We start from the raw sequence: 20,880 nt of genomic DNA on the forward strand, positions 1-20,880 counted from the left end.
ATTCAATTTTATTTATACAGCACCAAATCACAACAACAGTCACCTTAAGGCGCTTTATATTGTAACGTAGACCCTACAATCATATGACCCCCTATGAGCAAGCACTTTGGCGACAGTGGGAAGGAAAAACTCCCTTTTAACAGGAAGAAACCTCTGACAGAACCAGGCTCAGGGAGGGGCAGAGCCATCTGCTACGACTGGTTGGAGTGAGAGAAGGAAGACAGGATAAAGACATGCTGTGGAAGAGAGACAGAGGTTAATAACAGGTATGATTCAATGCAGAGAGGTCTATTAATACATAGTGAGTGAGAAAGATGACTCAAGAAGTAACACTCAACGCATCAGTCTACACCGCAGTGAGAACTCAGAAACGTTTATAGTTTAGAATATAGTTAATTTTCCTCATTTACTGGGTAGATTTATTTAAATATTCTCATTAAATATCTTATGATCAGTAAATCTGACACTGATGTGCTGCAGAAACCTTTAGAGGAACATTTATATATTTAGCCACACGTGGTTTTGATTTACAATCGTCTCCGTCATAATTCTGTTGTCTGTTTTTACTCTTGCACTTTTAAGTGTCTGTAAAAACTCTAGTCCAGCTTTTTCCTGAGAAATGAAAAAGAAATTTATCAGCAGCGTCAGCGATGTGCTGAAGTCCAGTTCACTGTGTCCTCTTTGCTCTATTTATTTTCCAAGAAGAGATCCTGTTGCCTGGTAACTTCTGACTGCTTCATCTGGTTTTCACTTTCATCTTTCAAGGAGCTTTCATGAAAAATGAGCCAAACTAGACTAAGAGCAAAAACTAATTCGGCTGCAACAGATAAAACACCTTAATTTACATAAAATCCAATTAAAATATCACAAAAATATCTTTACATGTTTTTGTCCCAGCTGTCAGCATCATTACTGAATACATTTAAAGGCTGATATAAATATATCATTAATAAAATGTTAATAAAAGGTTCAGTTTAATATTATTAAGACTCCCAAGTTAAGAATAGATTTTAAATGTGACACCAAATACTTAAATGATCTTCTGTGTTATTCTGGACTTTTATCTGTTGTCAAAAAACTCATGTTTGGAAGTTTCAGCTGGTCTGTGGGGTTACACAGTGCAGCAGGACTGTTTTGGAGTATTAAATGGATTTTGTCTTCTTGTTCCCTTTTATTTATTATTAGTAATAATTATTAATAATCAATATAAACATGTCAGAGAATCTCAGGATTTTTAATATGCAGGAAAACTGCTTGCAGCAGGATGCAGGCTGCACATGTGAGGATACATGAAGTCAGGCACTGTGAGAACGTCATTCAGAGGAACTCGATTTTAATGCTCAGTTCCAGTTGTGTGTTGTTCCCCTCTGTGATGAGAGCGTTTGTTTTAAAAAGTCCAGATTAGGGTTAAAAAGTTCTTTCAGCAAAAGAATAAACAAACTGCAGTTAATACTTTAATCTGCGCCTCTCTTTGATCACCGAACTGAAAACTTTGATGTATTTTTTATGTCGTGTTGTTTGAACTCAGGATGTCAATAAAACGTTGCCAAAGTCGGTGAAAAGACGTCTCAGTTTATTTATGTACAGATGTTCAGGTGAAGCGATGGAGTACACAGGCTTCAGGGTTCTGACAAACTTCAGACTGAAAATACTTTAAAAAAGGAATCAAAGGGAAACAAAAACATGCTCAGAGGCTGTAGGTTATCTACACCTCCACAATCCCGACACGTAACCTGTCCACAAACGTTTGCTTTCAGTATGAAAAGTTTCTCCTTTTTAAAATTCCTCCTAAATAAATAATCCGCTGCAGAAGAACAGAAAACACACCTTACCCTAAAAATCACAAACTGGTTTAGTAGTACAAACAAAACGAAACAGTGCATCATCACAACAACACGAATCCATCGTCGGCGTCTACTCGATCAAAACAAACTCGCCGTCTCTAACCTGCTGTACTAAAGTTTAATCACACAAAGTAAAGTCAAATAAAACTGAAACTTTCAGCTGCCGTCGATCTCGAAGGCCGATTGTTTAAAGACAAACTTCTGGATTTAAAACCTCTCTGATCCGATGTTTTTGTGACTGAATTAAAGAAATCAGAGGAACAGATGTTATTGAGCACAGGACGAAACGCCCCCACAATTTATTAGCAGATTGGTCACATTAGAAAAAGCAACACGTTTACAGAGAAAAGGATGAGAAAACAGCCGACACAGAAACATTCATGCCCCTCCAACAGATGTGTGCAGATGTTCGTCAGCTCCTCTGTATCTCATGCATTCTGAAGGTGCTTCTGTGTGCAGACCCACTTTTTCAACGCCTGCGTCAAAACTATGAAGAACGTCACGACGTCATTCGCACAGAAACACACACACAAATATTTCCCCTCTTTATCCACTCGGAAAAAAAAAGAAAGAAACACAAACAAAAACGACTTCGCTCATGCCAGTTTCATTGTTCCCACAATGAGGGAATAAATTAGCTCCATAAAATGCTTCTTTATAAAAGAAATGTATTGAGTACTGTACACCTCGTCTATACAGCATAAAGACAGGGAGCACGGTGAGAAGGGAAAATTATCTCCAGAAATTAGACACATTCTGGCTCTAGCACCCTTATCCCTCCAACGCACGCCTCAATCTTCTTTATGTGCAGGAGATGGAGCGTCCCTCACTCCACCCGCCGAGGCCGGTTCTTCAGGGAGGAGAGCAGGAACCTCCTTCATGTCGGAGCTGAGCGCCGGGAACGCTCCATCTCTGCCGGGCTCGCCAGCCCTTCCTGCAGCTCCGTCAGCAGCTTTAAATAAGTTCAGTCCACTCGGGGAGAAAAGAGTCCAACGGGACATCTTTTCATATGAAGAGTCTGTCTCTCAGCCGGAGTCTGACTCACTTGTGTCTGAGGACGAGGACGAAGAGGATGATGAAGAAGAGTCAGAGGAGGAGCTACTGGCGCTGAGACGCGACGGCTGGGTGTGGGTGTCGGCTGCAGGCTTCTCGGCTGGAGGAAGAAAACAAAACAACATCAAGATGTGTTCAGAGGAAAACAAGGAAAACTACATTATGCTCCATGGCTGTAGTTTTTGGTCATTTTTCAACACCGGGACCAGTTTAGTCGTTGTTGATAAAGTTTCACTCTTCAACCATGGACGACTTACGTTTGGTCTTCATCGGCTTCTTTCCAGAGTTGAGCTGACCGCTGACGTCCATCAGCCTTCTCTCCAGCTCCATCTGCTTCTCCAGAGCGAGCTCTTCCCGCGACTTTCCAGCACTGTTCTTACTCGCTGCAGACAGAAGACGAGAACATCAATGAGCTGGAGAACTTTAACCAAAGATCAACTAACCCAGTGCTTATTCATGTTCTTCCCAATGTTTTATGAGGTTCACTAACTGTAAGGCTTTCGGGGTTTCTTCCTCAGACACGTCATGACGTATCGCTCCAGCTCCCGCAGCGTCGACGGCTTCAGCGTCTCGAAGTCTATCTCAATCTCCTCGGGGTTGGTGTCTCGGAGCGACGGCTCACGGGACTGGATGATGTAAACGACACGGCCGAGCTTTTCGCCGGGCAGCTTGTTGATGTCCAGGCTGAGCTGGCGCTTCTCGTCGTACGACATAGGCGCCGTCTCCTCCTCTTCGTCTGAGTCAAAATGGCTCACGAGGGGATCGTGGGCCACCTGCGGGATGACGTTGGCCTTTTTGGATCTGTTGGAGGAAAGCAGGGAGTGTTTAACAAAATAAAAATGTGCACAATGCAGTCAACTCATAAACTGTCCAGTAGGTGGCAGCACTCACTTGCTCTTGTTGTTTTTCTTGCTCGGTGCCTTCTTCATCGGCATCACGGGGCAGGGCACACTCTTGCTCTTAGATTTTGGAGTTTTGGTCATTTTCGGGGTCTTGGGCGGCCTGACAGGTGTCACATCCTCCTCTATCCTCCGGTGCTTCTCTTTCTCAACCTTTTTCTTCTTCTTTTTGTCCTTCTTGTCTTTCTTCTTCTTGGGTTTGGCGATGGGGCCCTGTGAGAGTGCGGTGAGCTGCTCATGAACAGCTTTTAGCTGAAAGATCAAAAAAATAAAAAGATAAAATGGCATCAGTGCTGCGAACAACCGGTGTGTGAACATGTGTTTACAGACATGCTGCTGTACACACCTGCTCCTGCAGCTCTGCCAGACGGTTCGCCCTCTCCTCCTCAGAGTCGGAGCTTGGGCTGCTGTCGCTTTCCTCACTCTCGCTGCTGAGCTCACTCTCAGAGGAGGATGAAGAGGATGAGGAAGACGAGGAAGAGCTCGGTGGTGCTGGAGGCTCATCTGGCATTTTAGCAATACAGAACTCAAAAACATCCTGGAGAGAGAAAATGGTTTGGTTTAAAAAAAAAAATGCAACTGAAAATGAGAAGTAGAAGTTTCAAATTGCGAGAATTTAAAAGTTCCAATTAATTTTTTTAATCATTGAAATAAAGAAAATCACCTGGAGTTTTCTGGCCATGGCCACCACATCGTGGTCAGGAGGGTTGTACTTGTAGCAGTTGGAGAACATCAGTCTAACATCAGCGGAGAACTGGTGCGCCTCACGGTACTCTCTGCCGTCCATCTTTCGCTAAAACAACAAAAGAAAAGATTTTAGATAAACAGTCTCTGAACTTCAGTTTCAGAAGTGATAAATTCAGTCTGTGGAATGAATGCGTACCTTGATGGTGCTGAGGTCCATGGGCTGTTTAATGATGTCGTGGTAGTCGTGAAGACCGAGCGACGAGGCATCGACAGGCTTGTAAAACGGCCAGGCGTACGCGGCGTGCTTCTTCGACAGCAGCTCCTTCAGGACGCCGCTGCAGTAACGCATCTGAGGGCTCAGCTTGCTGCGGCGCACCGGCGGCGGCAGGATAGAATCTGGTAAGTCCTTCTTAGGAGGTTTGATGGGTCGTCCGCTCACTCCCCTCCTGTTCCCTCCTGCTCCTTTGGTGCCTACAACCACTGCTGGTCGGCCCATATTCATGTTGATATTCATTCCCATCCCCATGCCCATGCCGCTGTTGTGGTCCACCCTCAGAGAGGTCAGGGTTAGCGGTGAGTTGTGCCCCAGCCCCATGCCACTAACGCCCATCGTGCTCATTATAGGCATGGGTACGGTGGTCGGAGTGGTTGTGTCCGCTTTACGCTTCACACCTTTTTTCTGTAGATGACAAAAGAAGAACAGAGGAAGTCAGAGGAATCCCGTTTCATGTCTAGTCTCCATGAATTTTAGAACACATTCCAAAAATATAAATACAAGAAGTCAAGCGTTACAGTTACCTTAGCCGTGGGCTGGGTGGGCAGGAGACCTGTGATTGTGGGCATGGTCTGCTCAGTCTGAAAGGCGTGGGGCATGCTCTTGGACAAAATGGTTTGTGGTGGGGTGGAGAGGATTGAGTCGGGCGTTTCTGGAGTGGGAGGCGAGTATGCTGACTGAGAGACAGCTGGGACTTGATGAGCTGTTGTCACGCCTCCAGAGACTGAAAGAGTGAAAGAGGAGAATCAGGCTGTGAAGTGACTGATCTTGTCCTGAGTGTACTACAGCTGCTGGCCTGACACATCTGCTCACCTGCATTGTTTTTCCCTTTTTTGCCATTTTTTGCAGACTTGCTGCGTGGAGGTGGGGGAGGCAGCTCCAACTCTTCCTGAGGCATCTGAGCCACCTTCTGCAGGAACGCCTTTTCCAGAGACTGAGCCATCAGCACGATGTCATCTGTCGGCTGCAGTGAAGGAAATTCACACAAAATGGTTTTAAAACAATGATATTAACACACTTTATACATAATACATTCATTAACTATAGTTAATAACTATAGGCAACATCTAAAGACATAATTATATACAGATACATAATATACAAGGGTAGTATTGCTCTAAATATTTTATACTATATATTTTTACAATTTTTGGTTATATTGACCAGGGCAGATTTACCTTGTTATAAATGTAGCAGTTGGTAAACATGGTGTTGAAGTCCTGCATGCACTCACTGGCACTGCGGTAGTAGTTATTTTCTAATCTCTTCTTAATTGTGCCCATGTCCATTGGATTTTTTATGATCTTGTGATAGTCCTGGAGGAAGAGAGGCATTTTCAGGGTAGGAAACATTCAAACTTCACTCTTTAAACAGGAACTGAAACCTGAAACTATACACTCACCGGCAGGCTGAGCTTGACAGCATCCACGGGTTCGTGAAAGGGCCAGGCAAAGTGGTGCCTCCACAAAGATTTGAGCAGGACTTTCTGCAGGAACTGCAGTTGGTTGGTCATCCTCCCCTGGCGGTTGGGGTCCTTCACCGGGGGCTGCGGGGGCCCGGAAGGGGTCATCTGGCTGTGGGGGGGCATTCCAGGACTCTCAAAGCCCTCGTAGAGCAGTGAAGGTTTTCGGATGCGTTTTCCAGCTGTGCCACAGTTCTGATCCATCATTATTCCCAACATACTGGCATCGGGCCCAACATGGGAGCTGCAGAGAGCACAGTTACAAAGGAACTGAGTATTTTGGTTTGAGCTGTGATGATGAAATTCTATTAAGTTTTTCTTCTCATTATAGAAAGGTTACAATGAATATTCTGTGCTGTACATCCTGGGATTACCATGTAAGCTAATCAACTTTCATAATAAATAAGTGTTCCCTTGTTGACGTATGCTTCCTGTTATCATGTCAAATTTGATACAAAGTCAAAAAGGATACTACACGTTTGTTAGCAAGCACCCATCTGCCTGACCCTGAGCGCTCACACTGGGTGAACTGGTACAAGCACTTCCTCTTCTACACGTCTCACTCAGACTTAAACCCAACACCCATTTCCATGCTTTTAAAAAAAAAAAAAAAAAACTTAGATTGTGGGAGGAGTTTAAGCTGCCATGTTACTGTAATGACTGGAATAGTGTAGAAAATTTACACACAAATTCTAATTCCTAACCTTGTCTACCACAAGCCACCCATTAGTCATTAACACAGGATTGTGATTATATATAAACAGAGCTTAGGGTACACATTAACTTGTCACAGTATTAACACTAAGCCACTCCTACTTCTTGTTCTGTGTTTGACAGGTGCGAGACACCGACTATCTAAACTCGTTCTCTGCAACCATGACTGTACCTATGAGCGCCTGGTGACTTCAGAGTTATGTTTAGATGACAGGAGAAAACAGTTCTATACAAAAGTCACATTACCAATACGTAATACGACACTTTGCACCAGCGAAGGAAGACCATCTCTGTTGAACTCTGGTGTTGACCTGACTTACCATTGTGCCTCCATGTGTACCTTTAATAACACTAAGGTGTAAAGAAAGCATATCCTTATACACTCTAGAGCCAAACAGCATAGTTACGGGTACTGGATATAAGGTAACAGTAGTTGTAGTTTATGTCATTAACTGTGCAGTATTTTCAGAGTCTGGTTACTTGGATGGGGACTGTTGGTGGCATTAGCATCAAATCTACAGTGACACTAATGCTAGTATTTTTAATTTAAAAAGAAAAATGTAAAAACCAGCAATTCTGTTTATTCAGTTGTCCTCTTTCAGTGCTGCAAAGTATTGACTCACCATGATCCACCTTCACTGGCCCACCATCTGAACCACAAGACTTACAAGACTAACCAAGGCCAGAGGGGGTATTTAAGGTCACCCGCCTGAAAACTGGTTTCTACCAAAAGCCTGAAACAGCTGGTGTTGTATTATTGGATGCTGCACCATTACCATTAAGTCAAAACAGAAAATTGTTTTTTTTTTTTAAGTTCCACATTTAAGCAAACAGTGCAAGTAATATAACCATGGGGTTAGTAGCTTATGTCTCCTATGCATAGCCTAAAGGTATGTTTGCACTGATCCACCCTACACACAAAATGTAAGAAGAATTAGCAACATGATACAACAAAAGGAGTGCAAAGCTATTGTAAACCAGTCATTTTAAATGATACAACTGTTGGAAACACATTTGACAGTTAGTGTACTTTATTATTAAAAAGGGAAATAATCATGTACAAAATATAACAGCACTACACAAAAAACATGTTGGCCCAAAAAATATTTAACAAATTAAGAGACAAAAAATAGATTCTCCATTAAAGTATTAAAAATTTATCATATTTAGAGACAGTTTTTTGGCATTATCGGATTAGTTCAAAATGATAGCAGCTGCTAACTACTGGGGCTAGTGTGCGCTGTAACCAGGCAACCAAGGGAAACACCCAACATATATACTAATAACCCTACATTAAAAATAACATTTACCAGAGACATTGACAGGCTCTCTGTATGTGTGACAATACTACTTTAATAATACATAAATAACTGGTAGTGGTGCTACTGATAACGGAGCGTTAGCCGTTATGCTACAATGGAGTCGTTACACCGGCGATCACAACAACCCCATGACCGCCACATGGCTACAACAACAAACCAGCGAAACACGCAGTGACTCTGCCGTGGCGGTGCGCCCGACCCCCCTACGTATGTACTTGCACAACGATCAAGTTTAACTATGGTTTTGTGCTACACAAATGCCACATTTATACATTAGATAAAGCCTTCTTAAAAGATGCCAGGTCAGCATTGTCAATTGTCACTGTCAATAAACGCAGACATACAGCACCAAACGTGATACTTACGCGTCTCATGAGCAACCCTTTGGGCTCAGGCTAGAGCTAGTAATGCTAACTGCTAGACAGTGTGAGAGAGCGGCCAACGGCAGCCGAAAATGGCGCCGGCACAGCGCTCAACAGTCGCAGTTTGTTATGTTAAAAAGCCCAAAACAACCTTACTTCTTCCACATGAAAGTCACTTCTAATGCCTGTAACGACACGATAAAGTCCTTCCTGTAGCATACTCAGCGTCCACCTCTCTTCAACTGGCATTACAGCAAACAGGGTGCCCGTTCCGTTATATTTAAAATAAATAACCATAAATGTTCACAATATTCCGACTGATGGAAAGCTGAGAGTCAGTTATACCGGTAGATACCTGTCAATGGGCGGGTTAACAGCCATTTCCATCGGGATGGATCCGGATTCTGTTTTTAGCTACACTCAAACCAGGATCCGTCTCCAGTCGTCAGATCTCTCCGTTCCCCGCCACGGAGCTCTCTTTCAAATCTGCTTCGCTGAAATGGCGACTATGCGACTACACCCGGCTTTTTATAGACCCGTCGCAAAACCCATTGGACACACCACCCCAAAACGTCCCCGCCCCTTGGATTTCTACTGGCTGTTCACGACGTCAGTTAAAATGACCACACCCCTGGATACTGAAACTCTCCAACCTGCAATTCATGTCAGCCTATTCGCAAGATTTTCCTGTCCGTCAAATAAGTTGCACAACACTATTGGTCCACCCTTCTACAGCCTTTAAGATATACTGTATGCAACTGGCTCCGCCATTATTATCCCCCACAGAAAGCGAGGGCAAGGAAGCCAGCCTGCTCCATATCATATTACATTACGTCAACGTGTTGAGAGCGACGACGGGTATTGGTCAAAGCTGCTGTAACGCGGGCTTTCAGGGTAAATACCATGAAGCCTATTGGTTGTTGCATCCAGTCACGCGTACCCTCGAAGAGCCAAGGGCTTCTTCCCACGAGCGTTGTACTAAACAGTACATCCGCATTTTTTTATCTAAGGGAAACGAAGCACAGCCGCCATCTTTAAGCACGTTGAGAGACAGTAATATGATCAAATAACCCTCAACTCAAAACACACAATGTCAAGAAAAACCTGTAAAACGCCGTATATTCGATTTACACGCGCAAACGGTGTAAGATCCCAACACTTGGTGAAGAAAGCGCCACAATTTTAACAGTCAGACCAGCCAAGCCTGTAAAACGAGGCCTCCACGACCCGCAGTTACACGCTGTGAAAGGGCGCAGATCAGGCCTTACACATAATTTAACTAAACGATGTTTGTGCTGAAGCCATCATTTACATCTTTCATCAGCAATAAAAACCTAACACGAACACCTATAAGAAGGTCACAGAAACCAACGCCTGAATGACACAGCAGTTTTCATTAACAACCTCATCCAAAGCCTGATTAAATCAAGCTCCAACCGAAATATTTACAACTACGTTAACCAATACAGTCCAAGGGAATAATTAAATTAAAGATTGGACTATTGTTTTAAAGATTAAACCATCAAACCACACCTTTGTGGTTCAACCAAACAATAAAAGACCAAATAACATCAAGATAATAGTACAAAAATCGTACTTAATAAACCTATATAAGCGGCTTCTTTTTAAAAAAAAAACAAAAAAAAAACAAACGACTTAAACTCATTGAAACGACGACACACAAAAGGTTACCTAACCACTGCGCCCATCCCCCACACCAAGGTTACAAATTCTCTGCAATGTCACTGAAATACACGATACAGCACTGGCACATATTAATACAGATTCAAATATTTCTAACGTTTTCATAACATTGTGCTGTAAAAACAAACATTAAACTAAACATTTTTAAAAATATATATAAAATATATAAAATGAATGTTGAGTATAAGTCAATAAAGTCTGGAATGTAAAGTAAGTAAGAAATTCCAATGATAAATCCCAAAATAATGCGAAACCTTTCTTCAAATTATCTTCTTGTCTTCCACCTCGATACTTTTTAACCAACACATTTCCCTCAAACATGTCCGCCTTCTTCCCCCATTCCCTGCGCAGGGTGGGGGAGGGGAGTCATGTGACGGCTCGTGCCCGTTCATCAAATCTGGACACGTGGCATTCTGCAAACACCGCGATAAAATGTGTTCAACGCGAGCCCGAGCTCATAAAAACACCGTGTCCATATCCAGAGAGACGCGCAGATTATTCGCCACAATTAGGCGAATAAAGTTGTCGAAATATCCGAACAAAGGACATACTTTCCGTAGGATTTGGCTCATTCTGATTGGCCAGGCGTGACCACGTGACTAAAAAACGATTGCAGTTTTATTGATTGCGCTGTTTGCCGAACTCTTGCACCTGTAATCCGTTTATGATCGCCGTAATAATCCACATCTCATTTGTCGGAGTTTGTCAAAGAAAAATACTGACATCTGTTTTTTTCTTCTGATCGTGATTGCTGTCGATCTGCGTCTGCGTTGCACCATGAAACATGGCGCATGCGCTTATCCCACGTAGACGCCTTGCCAACAATGCCCCCAGTGTGCGAGAGCGACGCTGATCCAGGAGCAGTTTTACCCATAAAATACGTTCTTGTGTTCTGCACTTAGTGTTCCCTGGAAGGAGGTGGGATTCAGCTGGAAGTGATGAGTGTTATTTTACAGATTAAAGCAGGAAAAGGGGATAAACTGGGGGTTTTATATAAATAGTTTTTTAACAACAATTTAACTTGTTCTGACATTAAACTACAATCTATTCCTTCCCCTACCCTGTCCTATCTAGTATGTATGTCTCTTTAGACGCATATCCATCATCTCCGCTTTTGTCTCTATTTTTTAATGTAATTTTGAAAAATGTTTTTGGTATTTCTCTAGTCTTGTTATTTTTCAGGTATTATGTGCCTGTGGAGTGTTATGTGCACCTTAGTATTTGTATTTCAAATAAGATTTGAAAATGGACAATAAGCTTCACTGAAGTAGTCCCTGATGAGTCGAGACTTTTGCATCACGTTAAAGTGGAGTTATCATTTCACTGCTGGATTCCAATGAGATTATCAGACACGTAACTGTGTTATCAAAATAATAAAAGCAACATCTTTTGATCCCAGATTTCAGTTAGCAGGTAATTCATTTAGACAGCAGTTATTCAAAACCATGTTCCCCCAGGCACACTCAGGGAACAGCCGGTGATCTGTTGGATGTTAGATAAAAACTCAATCTGCACAATAAGGGTGTGATTATTGTGCAACCGGCCTGAAAATGTTGCACAGTGGATGGAAACTGAACTGCACATCCTGTATGTGATCATATATTTGTATCGACTGACTGTTTATTGTTAAACAAATATTTTTACTGGTGAGCTTATAGAGGCAATATTGATAACGACAACAAAGATGCACATTTCATAAATTTGTTTACATAATTTTTCTTTATCAGTCTTGCAACTTTTGTAAATCACATTTTAAAAGTAAACACTTGCATTCACCAGTGCAAGCTGAAATTTGATAGGTGGTGTATATGTACTGCAGTATTTGTTGATAAGTATCTCATAGAAAATACAGATACTCTATTTATAGTACAGTTACTGACTTTGTCTTTCTTGGTTCTCACTATAAAGAATATAATTTTGACTGAGACACATGTTGTTGTTGATGTCATAAGTTTAATAGTCAGTGGAGCTTTTTAATCCTCTGTCCACTGCTAAACATTTATACATATTTGCAACTTTATCTTAAAAAGTTTTACTTTTAATTTTAAACATCTGAAGTGAAACTTTTACCTGTTAAAATCTAATTTGTATCTGAAATTATCTGAAAAATTATAAAAGAAAACCATTTGAACCGTAGGATTTTTTTCAAGAATGAAAAAGTGAAACTGTATTTAGTGAAAGTGAAAGCCTCATGAACGACTCGTGAGTCATTTTTGTTCATGGACAAATAACATGGATGTGTAAGTATAACCACTGTGGATGTGGAAATAATGTCCCTGTGGATATCTGAAATATTTTTTTTAACTAAAAAGAACTGAATTACCAAATAATCAACAATCCACAGGCCTGTACACTTAAACTCGGTGTACCTCTAGATATCATAGCATTAGATTTAAGTAGAGTGTACGTCTAAAGTTGGAGATATCTTGAAATAATCTCCCAAATGTAATGCATAAGACTAATGCTCAGGCTCATATAATGATAACCTGAAGAAATACTGTGAAGTATATCCAGAATTACATAACATATGGAATCAGCGATGGTAAAGAGTAGGTCAGTTACATTAATGCCTTTATGTTTGTTTCTTGCAGGGGAAGAAGGATCAGCCTTCAAGAAGCAGTAATGTAGGCAGAGGAAGAGGAGGGAGGATTGCGTCAGAATCAGCCTCCTCTGACTCATCAGCCCTGCTCTCTCCCTGACAAACACACACTCCCCCCTCTGTTTCCATGTTTGACTGCGTAATCTTGTCACATGAGAGCAATCAGTCCAGAAACAGTTGCCAGGGAAGCTTTTTCATTCCTTACAAAAAGACAGACTCGGGGATCTTAGATGTTGTTAAATTGATTGCACTACAATAAACGCTTTCTGAGTGCCTGGGTTTTGTCCTCGTGTTTGCGTAACCTTGTATGTGCAGCTCTCTGCTTCAGTCCATTCACTCATTATGGCTGACAAGCCTTCCCTAGCAACAACAGTTCCTTTTACTGCTGATGTGAGGAGCAGTGTTCGGATACAGAAGCTCACTGTGCAGTTCAGGTTCCCGTTCAGCAGCGTTTCTGTGCTGATATCGCTTAAACATCCTTCTCCCTGCAAACGCTCATGTCACCCACATGCTAACTCATGCTTACTATGTCAACAGCCGGGCTCACATGTGCAGAATCACATGACTTGCTGATTTTCCATTCGCTGCTTTTTTCATTTGCATCCCAATGTGCCACTGTTTGCTTTGCAAAGCTGAACACATTTGCACTGTTTCCATTGGGCTGATTGTGTTATTGATGCACATGCCTCTATTATTTCATTTTTCACTTTGCTAACATGCACTCACAGAAACTGTCATGGTGCTGGGTCGTTGACCCAGCGTTTTGTGTTTTATGGTTATTTTCTTCTGTTCTAGTTATTCTGATTTTGGTGTTCTGTGTCCTCCCCTTGTGCCCTGTTCGTGTTCTGGATTTCCTGTTTTATTTTGAAGGTCTGTGTCTGTTGTCATTGTGTTCAGCTTGTATCCTCCAGATCGTCTTTGTGTACTGGGATCAGCTGTTCTTCCCTCCTGTGTGTGATTACCTGATTTCCTTGTGTGTGAGTGGGTGTCGGTCTGTGCTTGTCTGTGTTCCATGGCGTTTCGTTCCTCTCTCTGCGCCACACCCCGTTTCTTATGTTCTCAGGTTTGTTAATTAGTTTTTCCAGTTTAGGTTTCTTTAGTCATTTCTCACTGTCAGCTCTGTCACCCTATTACATGTAAATAAACGTCACTTGCATTATCAGTCAACTGCCTGCATTTTGGGTCCTTTTCCCTCCAACACCACACGGCTCGCCTCGACAGCCGTGACAGAAACACAGAACCTGGGGTTCAGCAGAAGTCTGTTTCTGTCCCTACAGGTACCGTCTACACCAGGGCTGCCCAATCCCAGTCCTCGAGAGCTACTATCCTGCAGCTTTTAGATGCATCCCTACTCCAACACAGCTGAATCAAATGAATGGCTTGTTATCAGGCCTTTGCCAAACACGATGGCATGCTGAAGAGGTAATCAAACCATTTGATTCAGCTGTGTTGGAGTAGGGATGCATCTAAAAGCTGCAGGACGGTAGCTCTCGAGGACTGGGATTGGGCACCCCTGCCCTACAGGTACCGGCTACACAAATGTGGGCTTAATGCACCTCAAGACAACAATGCGCCTTTTCAAGGACCACAAAGGTGTATGTAAGTTTCCATATTAGCACCATTTTAAGGTGTGGAGATATTGAGGTAAAAGATACATAAGATACATCAATATAGAGCATATTATATTTTGCAGTTTTTAGGTTTTCACAGTTTTCTATGTTTTTAAGTTACAGGACAAACTTTAAATACATTCTGTCAGTCTTGTATGTCAGTGTTGGGTTAGCAAAGACTGGATGGATGCAGGCTGTTTGCCTTTGTTCTTCTTGTTCCTGCTGTTTTTTTTTCCAGGTGCTCCAGATAAGCTTCATATAACACATTTTAGCTTAACTGGTCTTATAAACTGGAAATAGTTTTCTAAGACTAGAAAAGTGTTGTAAATGCTTCACTTTCAGTGTGAGTGTATAATTGGCCTACTCATGCATGCAGCTGTGAAGATTTTTGCACTGCTGCATAAGGTACAAAATCCCCACCAGAGGTTCAAAACGGTCTCATTGTTAGAAGATACGAATCAGGAGGATACAAACGAGCGCAATCCTGTCGAGGCAGCAACAGGAGGATATTAGGATGATGATCACAGCCCTAAAGGTGTAATATGAATATTGATTCTTCTCTCTCTCTCTCACTCACACACACACACACACACACACACACACACACACACACACACACACACACACACACACACTTGTTGAGTGTCATTTACATTTTCATTTAGAGCAGCTTTTACACTTTCTCTAACATCCCTTTCACTTTTGCTGTCACAGATACAGAAAGTCCTCTAAGCTTCTTATTGTGTCACATTCACGTTGAGATTTACTCATTGATACTTTCAGCAGTTTAAAGAGCAGAGATCCTGAAACTGAAAGACTCACAGGCTGGACTCCTGCAAGAAGTAATGACTAGGAAGACAACAGTAGCTTAATTAGGCATTCATGCAATGGGAGTTGTGTGAAACTGAGTAGGACACTTCACAAAAAAACAAAAGGGTAGTCGTGACTAGAGAGGTGAGACATTTCCAAATGAATAGAGATGGTCTCTCTCTTGAGGAAGGTTTCCTGGGTGGAGATAAAGACGGGAGTCTATGAAATGAAAGTGCTCTGATCAATGTGTTTAGAACAGTTTTCACTGCACTCTGCTCACTGTTCAGCTCATAAACCAGCTACACCAAAGCAAAATCAACAAAGATAATCATGAACAAGAGATGAGATTATCATGCTTAATCCTACACGAGTAATCTCTTTTGGAGCATATGCCTCTGAGGCTGCTAGTTTTGTTTGAAGGGTGGAGCTGTGAACTGCTGCTGGACACTCTTTAAGGCTGCAGCAGAAAGTTACAATATACAAAGTACAGAGAAAGAAGAAAGTGAAAGACGGCAACAAACATAGAGACAGAACTGTTTCAGTGTGTTTAACAGCCAGAAAAGCGGTTGTCCTCAGGTGTGAAGGCAGGCTTATCATCCCTTTGTGCCTCCTCTCCTCGTCTGTTTACCTCTCACAGGAATATGCAAAACAGTGCAATTGTTAAACCTTTGAAACTCTCCAACGGCGGTTTGGTAGAAAGTTTAACTGGCTTGTTTATTCAGTCCTGCAGGAAAGAACAGAGTAAGGCTGAGTGTCATCATCTATGCTGTTGCATGCTGGGGTAGCAGGCTGAGGGTCGCAGATATCAGCAGACTCAAGGCTAGTAATGTTGTGGGAATGAAGCTGGACTCCCTTAAGGTGGTGTCAGAGAGGCGGATGTTGTCCAAAATGAGGACAACATCCTCTGATCCTCTGATTCTAATGTATGCTGTACAATCATTTCACCGTGGAAAAAAAACCAGTTCAAATAAGTTATTAAAAGGCTAAATTACTGACTTTACGCCCACAATGGGTGAATGTAAACTTCTGACCACAGTCGTAAATCAAAATGATGGAGATTCAGTTTTAGGGAGAGCTTTCAGACTTGAGACACTTGAGTTGTGTTTTTGTTTACTTTATTTAAAGCGACAGTGCACATTAATCTGCACAAGCCCTTAAGTTCATAAATATATCAGCTTTAATCATCCAAGCTAATGTTCATCTGCAGATTGATGGCATTTACAGACAATAAAGAAAGATATTGTCTGTAAATGAGATACAGATTCATCTAAACATGTTTAAGAAACTAAGCACAGGAATGGTGAAACAAAAACATTAGCACTATAACGTTACATGTCAAACATTAAAAAGCACTGAAAAACTGGCACACAACACACAATGTCTAAAACACAGAAAATTATTAAAACAGAGACTTACAGTTATGACATGTTTGATTAACCACTGCTTTACAGAGTGGAAAAGGAACGCTACGGTAGCCTTCAACAAGCTCTCCTCTGGGGTGGATATAGTTTTATTTTGTGCATTGAAGTCATTAAGAGGAGGGGAAATATCTGCAAGTCTAATCATGTTTCCAAGTTTAACAAACAAGATCGTTATTTAGAATTTTACACAGATATTAATTTGACCTTTTATCTGTTTTTGAACTTAAGCATTCAGTGTATAAATTGCTGTGTGGTCGAGTCTGTCTGTGTCCAACCTGTAAAACAGGAGCTCGTATAACAGATCTGATCTACATCTTTGAGAGCTCAGTTATCTAAATCCTAAACTTTTCTGAATTGTGTTTTAAAACTAAGTTATGAATGTTTTTATGTCAGTACATTTATATTTATTAGTGTGAATGCTTGAAAAGCATTCACAGTATTGTTCTTCTAATCTTTATTCTTATATTTTATTATCTATTCCGTACGTTTTTTGAAAGCCTACTCCTTCAAAACCGTTCAACTTAGAAAAACCATTCAAACACCATTAGATTCCTATTATTTTGGACATGGTTGCTTGTATTTTTCTCATTTTTAACATTTATATTTTTAATTTTATTCAACTTTATTCAACAAAAATTTCCCATGTATTTCAATGGGGAGACCCTTCAAATTCTCATTCAACTTACTCATTTTTAAACTCTTACTACTTCAACATACGTTCACATAGAGCCACCATTCAAACTTTAAAACGAAGACAAGACATTCAACTATTCAACTTGTATTTATCTTTTCAATATCTATTATACTTTTTCTTCAGTTCCAGTTTAAGTTTCATGATGTTTTTTCACCCGTTTCAGAGTTTATAATGGGTGTGTATGGGACGGAATGTTGGGGCTAGAGTGAGGCAGCTCAACTGCTAGAGTGAGAGGAGCAAAAAAAATAATCTTAAAATCTTTTTTAAAACTGCTGCTGTGTCCGCAGCGTTTGCTCTACAGGTATGATTTTACCCTCAAAACGTAGCCATGGCTGTCCTCTTTCATCCAATGTGTTTACTATTGTACTAGGTGTTATGGTTCTTTCATAAATGTCACCAATGCACAGCCTCCTCCCTCCAACTCTTCCATAGACTCCAATGTTAAAATGTCTCAGAAGGTTCGTTTGAAAATCAGAAGAGCATGGTGTCTTTCCACTGTCACCACGTCCATATAATAAACTCCACAGACATGAAAACTGAGAATTTGGTAGACTAGACATTGCTGTCGCTCACAGTGAAAGAATTTTGTCAATACGACTTTTACTTTTCATTTGGGAACGATTTGTTTCGGCCTGACTTTTCTGTTCATTTTAAGCAGCAAAAGTGAGGCGCATGTCTGTGTGCGTGTGTATGGAGCCATTGGGTGCGGTCACTATAGCAACCAGGCTCACACCTGCCTGCTTAACGAGCTCTGCCTGCCACTGTACCAAGATTCATCTTAAGCACTTCTCTTTCAACTGCTGCTGTGTCCACAGTGTTACAGCCATCATTTTACCCTCAAATTGTCGCCATTATTGTTCTCTTTCCAACACCGTATCTTTCAAAGCTCAGGCATTTAAACTTTTTAAACTGTGTGGATCAAAGTGGAGGGATCACATTTGAGTCATTCAGTGATTCAAAGAATATGACCTTTTAATATTCATTCAGATGTTTTCTGACTCTAAATGTTCTTTTCTCATTTCTTAGGGTTTTCTAATTTACATTTAAAACATTTTCAGTTTTTTTCCAACTCCTTCTTCTGTGTAACTTTCAGCTTTTAGCAGTTCAGCACCTTTGTTTTCAGGTTAAATTCGTTTTTTTTTGTTTTTTTTTAATCTCATTCAAGATTTTTAACTCAAAATTCAGCAATTAATTCATTTCAGTGCATACATTCAGATTCAAGCATTCACACTGCAGTTTCTTCAGAAAATGCACTTTCTAGTTAACAACTGTCTTCTCCCCGCTGTAGTTCCATCTGGATATGAGTCTATTTGCAGGCCTTACAAGCAGATCTTGTAGTTCACAGCTGCAGTCTGTAGAATATCAAATAACTACACTTACTGAACCCTTTTTACCTTGCTTTTAATCTGGCATTCAGTTATGTATGTTGCTCATATTCTGAGGTATGCTTGGGTAGCATGGGGGGGGCGAGCCTCATGACCCCTGCTGGATGCAAAATTTGAACCTTGACCTGTTGTTCCAAAGACAATAGTGTTGTCATTGAAACCCTACTACATCACTCATTGTGTTACAGCCTAATGATGATTTTGCAATTATTACCCCACAAACACAAACCAGAGTTTCTCCTTCATTGCAGCTTAGTTTCATTTATGGCCTACTTCTCATCTTTAGACATATAAGTTCTTTACTAAACACTCGAAGGGGCTTAGCTGCCTACAAAATCGGACGGATCATCCCCACATATATTGAGGCTTAACTTTTCGTTCGGGGCTTCCATTGTGGCTGCAGAGGCCTGATGCATCTTCATAGTCTGTATATACACAGCAGCAAGAAAAGCTCTGAATGGAGAAGTCGCAAGAGCTACCAACAAAAGGCTAAGATGTAGATAATGAGAGAGAAATTAGACAAGTATCTGCATTTGTTTATGGACCCTTAAATTAAACATTTTATTATCCTTATAAAAACATGAGTCTGTCTGCTTTATTTTTCAAAGCTTTTAGTGAATCATGTGGAGCTGCATGATGCGGCGCCCTCTTGTGAATGAGCCATGTGAAGCTTTGTTTTGATGTTTACATTCACAGTCTCTCCATTTAGAGCTCATCTGTGTGCACGTGTTCTCACATTTACGATATTCTGATTACTGAAAAAGCCTGAACCTGAAACTTGATGTGGGCATGACCGACTAACCTGTTTAGAAAAACATATGGCGCCATCTACTGACCACAAGTCACACTTGGTATTTAAATTGTATTATGTCTCCATCTGATGGCGACTATGTGAAACTTTAAAATAAACATATTTTATGCTCCTGGTTTCCTGCATACTGTCACTCCAAAAGTGCAAACTGTATTTATTTATTTTAAATAAGCTCAGGCATTATGGAAAATGAAATAAAAGTAGTTTTTATACTAGTTTTCTATTTTTTTTTAATTCCAAACAAATTGGCTTTGACAGACTAATAATAGCAAAATAATATTATGTTCTAGAATCAGCATATTTTCTCAAAACTAATTAAAATCTTTATTATTGGTCAAATTACAGCTCAGAATAAAATGAGATAAATTAAAAAGGTATTATCTTATTCTTTAGTATTATGCTCATTTTTTTTTCTTTATTTACCGCTCCAGTGCATCTCAGCCATTGTTTTTTTTTTAAGTTAACCACCTGATTTCATAAACTTTGCTGATGCTTCAAATCAGCTTCAGTTAAACTGAGAGAAAACATTTTTAAACTAAATGAGGACAAATGATTTTCCTTCCCAAATGGCTGAAAGTCTGCAGAAAGGCAGACTGTGATGGAATTTTGAATGAACATTAGGAGAAGAAAAAGAAAACATTTCTGCTTATGAGAACTTTGTTGTTCTAAACAAACTTAAATAATTGCAGACTTAAGATATAAAATGCTGTAAATATACATCTTAAGATTGGTGTAGCCTAAGTTAATGTCTGGCTGACTGTAAATGTGGCTGGGTTTTCATACATATTTGTTCACACAGACATTTCTAAACAATTAAAGCTGAAAAAAGGAAAAAATAATGTTCTGTAGATCCAGTTCTATTGAGCTTGTAAATCGCTCATAGATTCCCTTAACTTCAACAAGCAAGTGTCTCCCCTCTAATTTGTGCGCCACTGCTGTGCTCAGTGAAGCACCAATGAACTTGCAACTCCTAAAATGTACATATTAAATGCATAACAGTGGAAATTATTATTATGATTCATTTGTTTTCTTTTCTTTTCACTGTTTATTTTAAACAGTAAGCATGCCCATGGCAGGAAAAAGAAAGAAATCAAAAGTGCCACCACTTCCTGTGTAGGGCTCTGCAGGGCTTTCTTAAACTTGTCACTTCTCTGTTATGTGGATGATGTGGTCTGATGGTTCAGTAAGCTTTTCTACACTTACCAGCGTGTGGTTTTCCCTGAAAAACC

At 40.7% G+C, this 20,880-nt stretch overlaps 1 protein-coding gene across 1 annotated transcript; it reads right to left on the minus strand.

The window, feature by feature from the left end:
• Window positions 1-1,552: 1,552 nt before the first annotated feature.
• On the minus strand, window positions 1,553-10,569 carry brd2a (bromodomain containing 2a). The gene is made up of 12 exons (XM_026157108.1): window positions 8,973-10,569; window positions 6,160-6,463; window positions 5,936-6,073; window positions 5,571-5,721; window positions 5,282-5,481; window positions 4,680-5,162; window positions 4,461-4,589; window positions 4,143-4,334; window positions 3,789-4,048; window positions 3,388-3,698; window positions 3,155-3,280; window positions 1,553-2,997 (listed from the first exon to the last, which is right to left on the minus strand). Exons 1-12 carry the CDS (start codon window positions 9,002-9,004, stop codon window positions 2,870-2,872), a joined length of 2,454 nt encoding a protein of 817 aa, XP_026012893.1. The 5' UTR covers window positions 9,005-10,569; the 3' UTR covers window positions 1,553-2,869.
• Between the last annotated feature and the right edge of the window lie 10,311 nt (window positions 10,570-20,880).

This window comes from Astatotilapia calliptera, chromosome 22 (genome assembly GCF_900246225.1).
Source record: "Astatotilapia calliptera chromosome 22, fAstCal1.2, whole genome shotgun sequence".
NCBI lineage: Eukaryota > Metazoa > Chordata > Actinopteri > Cichliformes > Cichlidae > Astatotilapia > Astatotilapia calliptera.

Bases quoted from the DNA above. Each gene is read 5' to 3' on its own strand.
- brd2a (XM_026157108.1), bottom strand. From the start codon at position 9,004: ATGGAAATGGCTGTTAACCCGCCCATTGACAG. The intron at 4,590-4,679 runs GTACGCATTCAT...TTGTTGTTTTAG, and splicing joins TGGACCTCAGCACCATCAAG to CGAAAGATGGACGGCAGAGA. The intron at 2,998-3,154 runs GTAAGTCGTCCA...TTCTTCCTCCAG, and splicing joins GAAGCCGATGAAGACCAAAC to CCGAGAAGCCTGCAGCCGAC.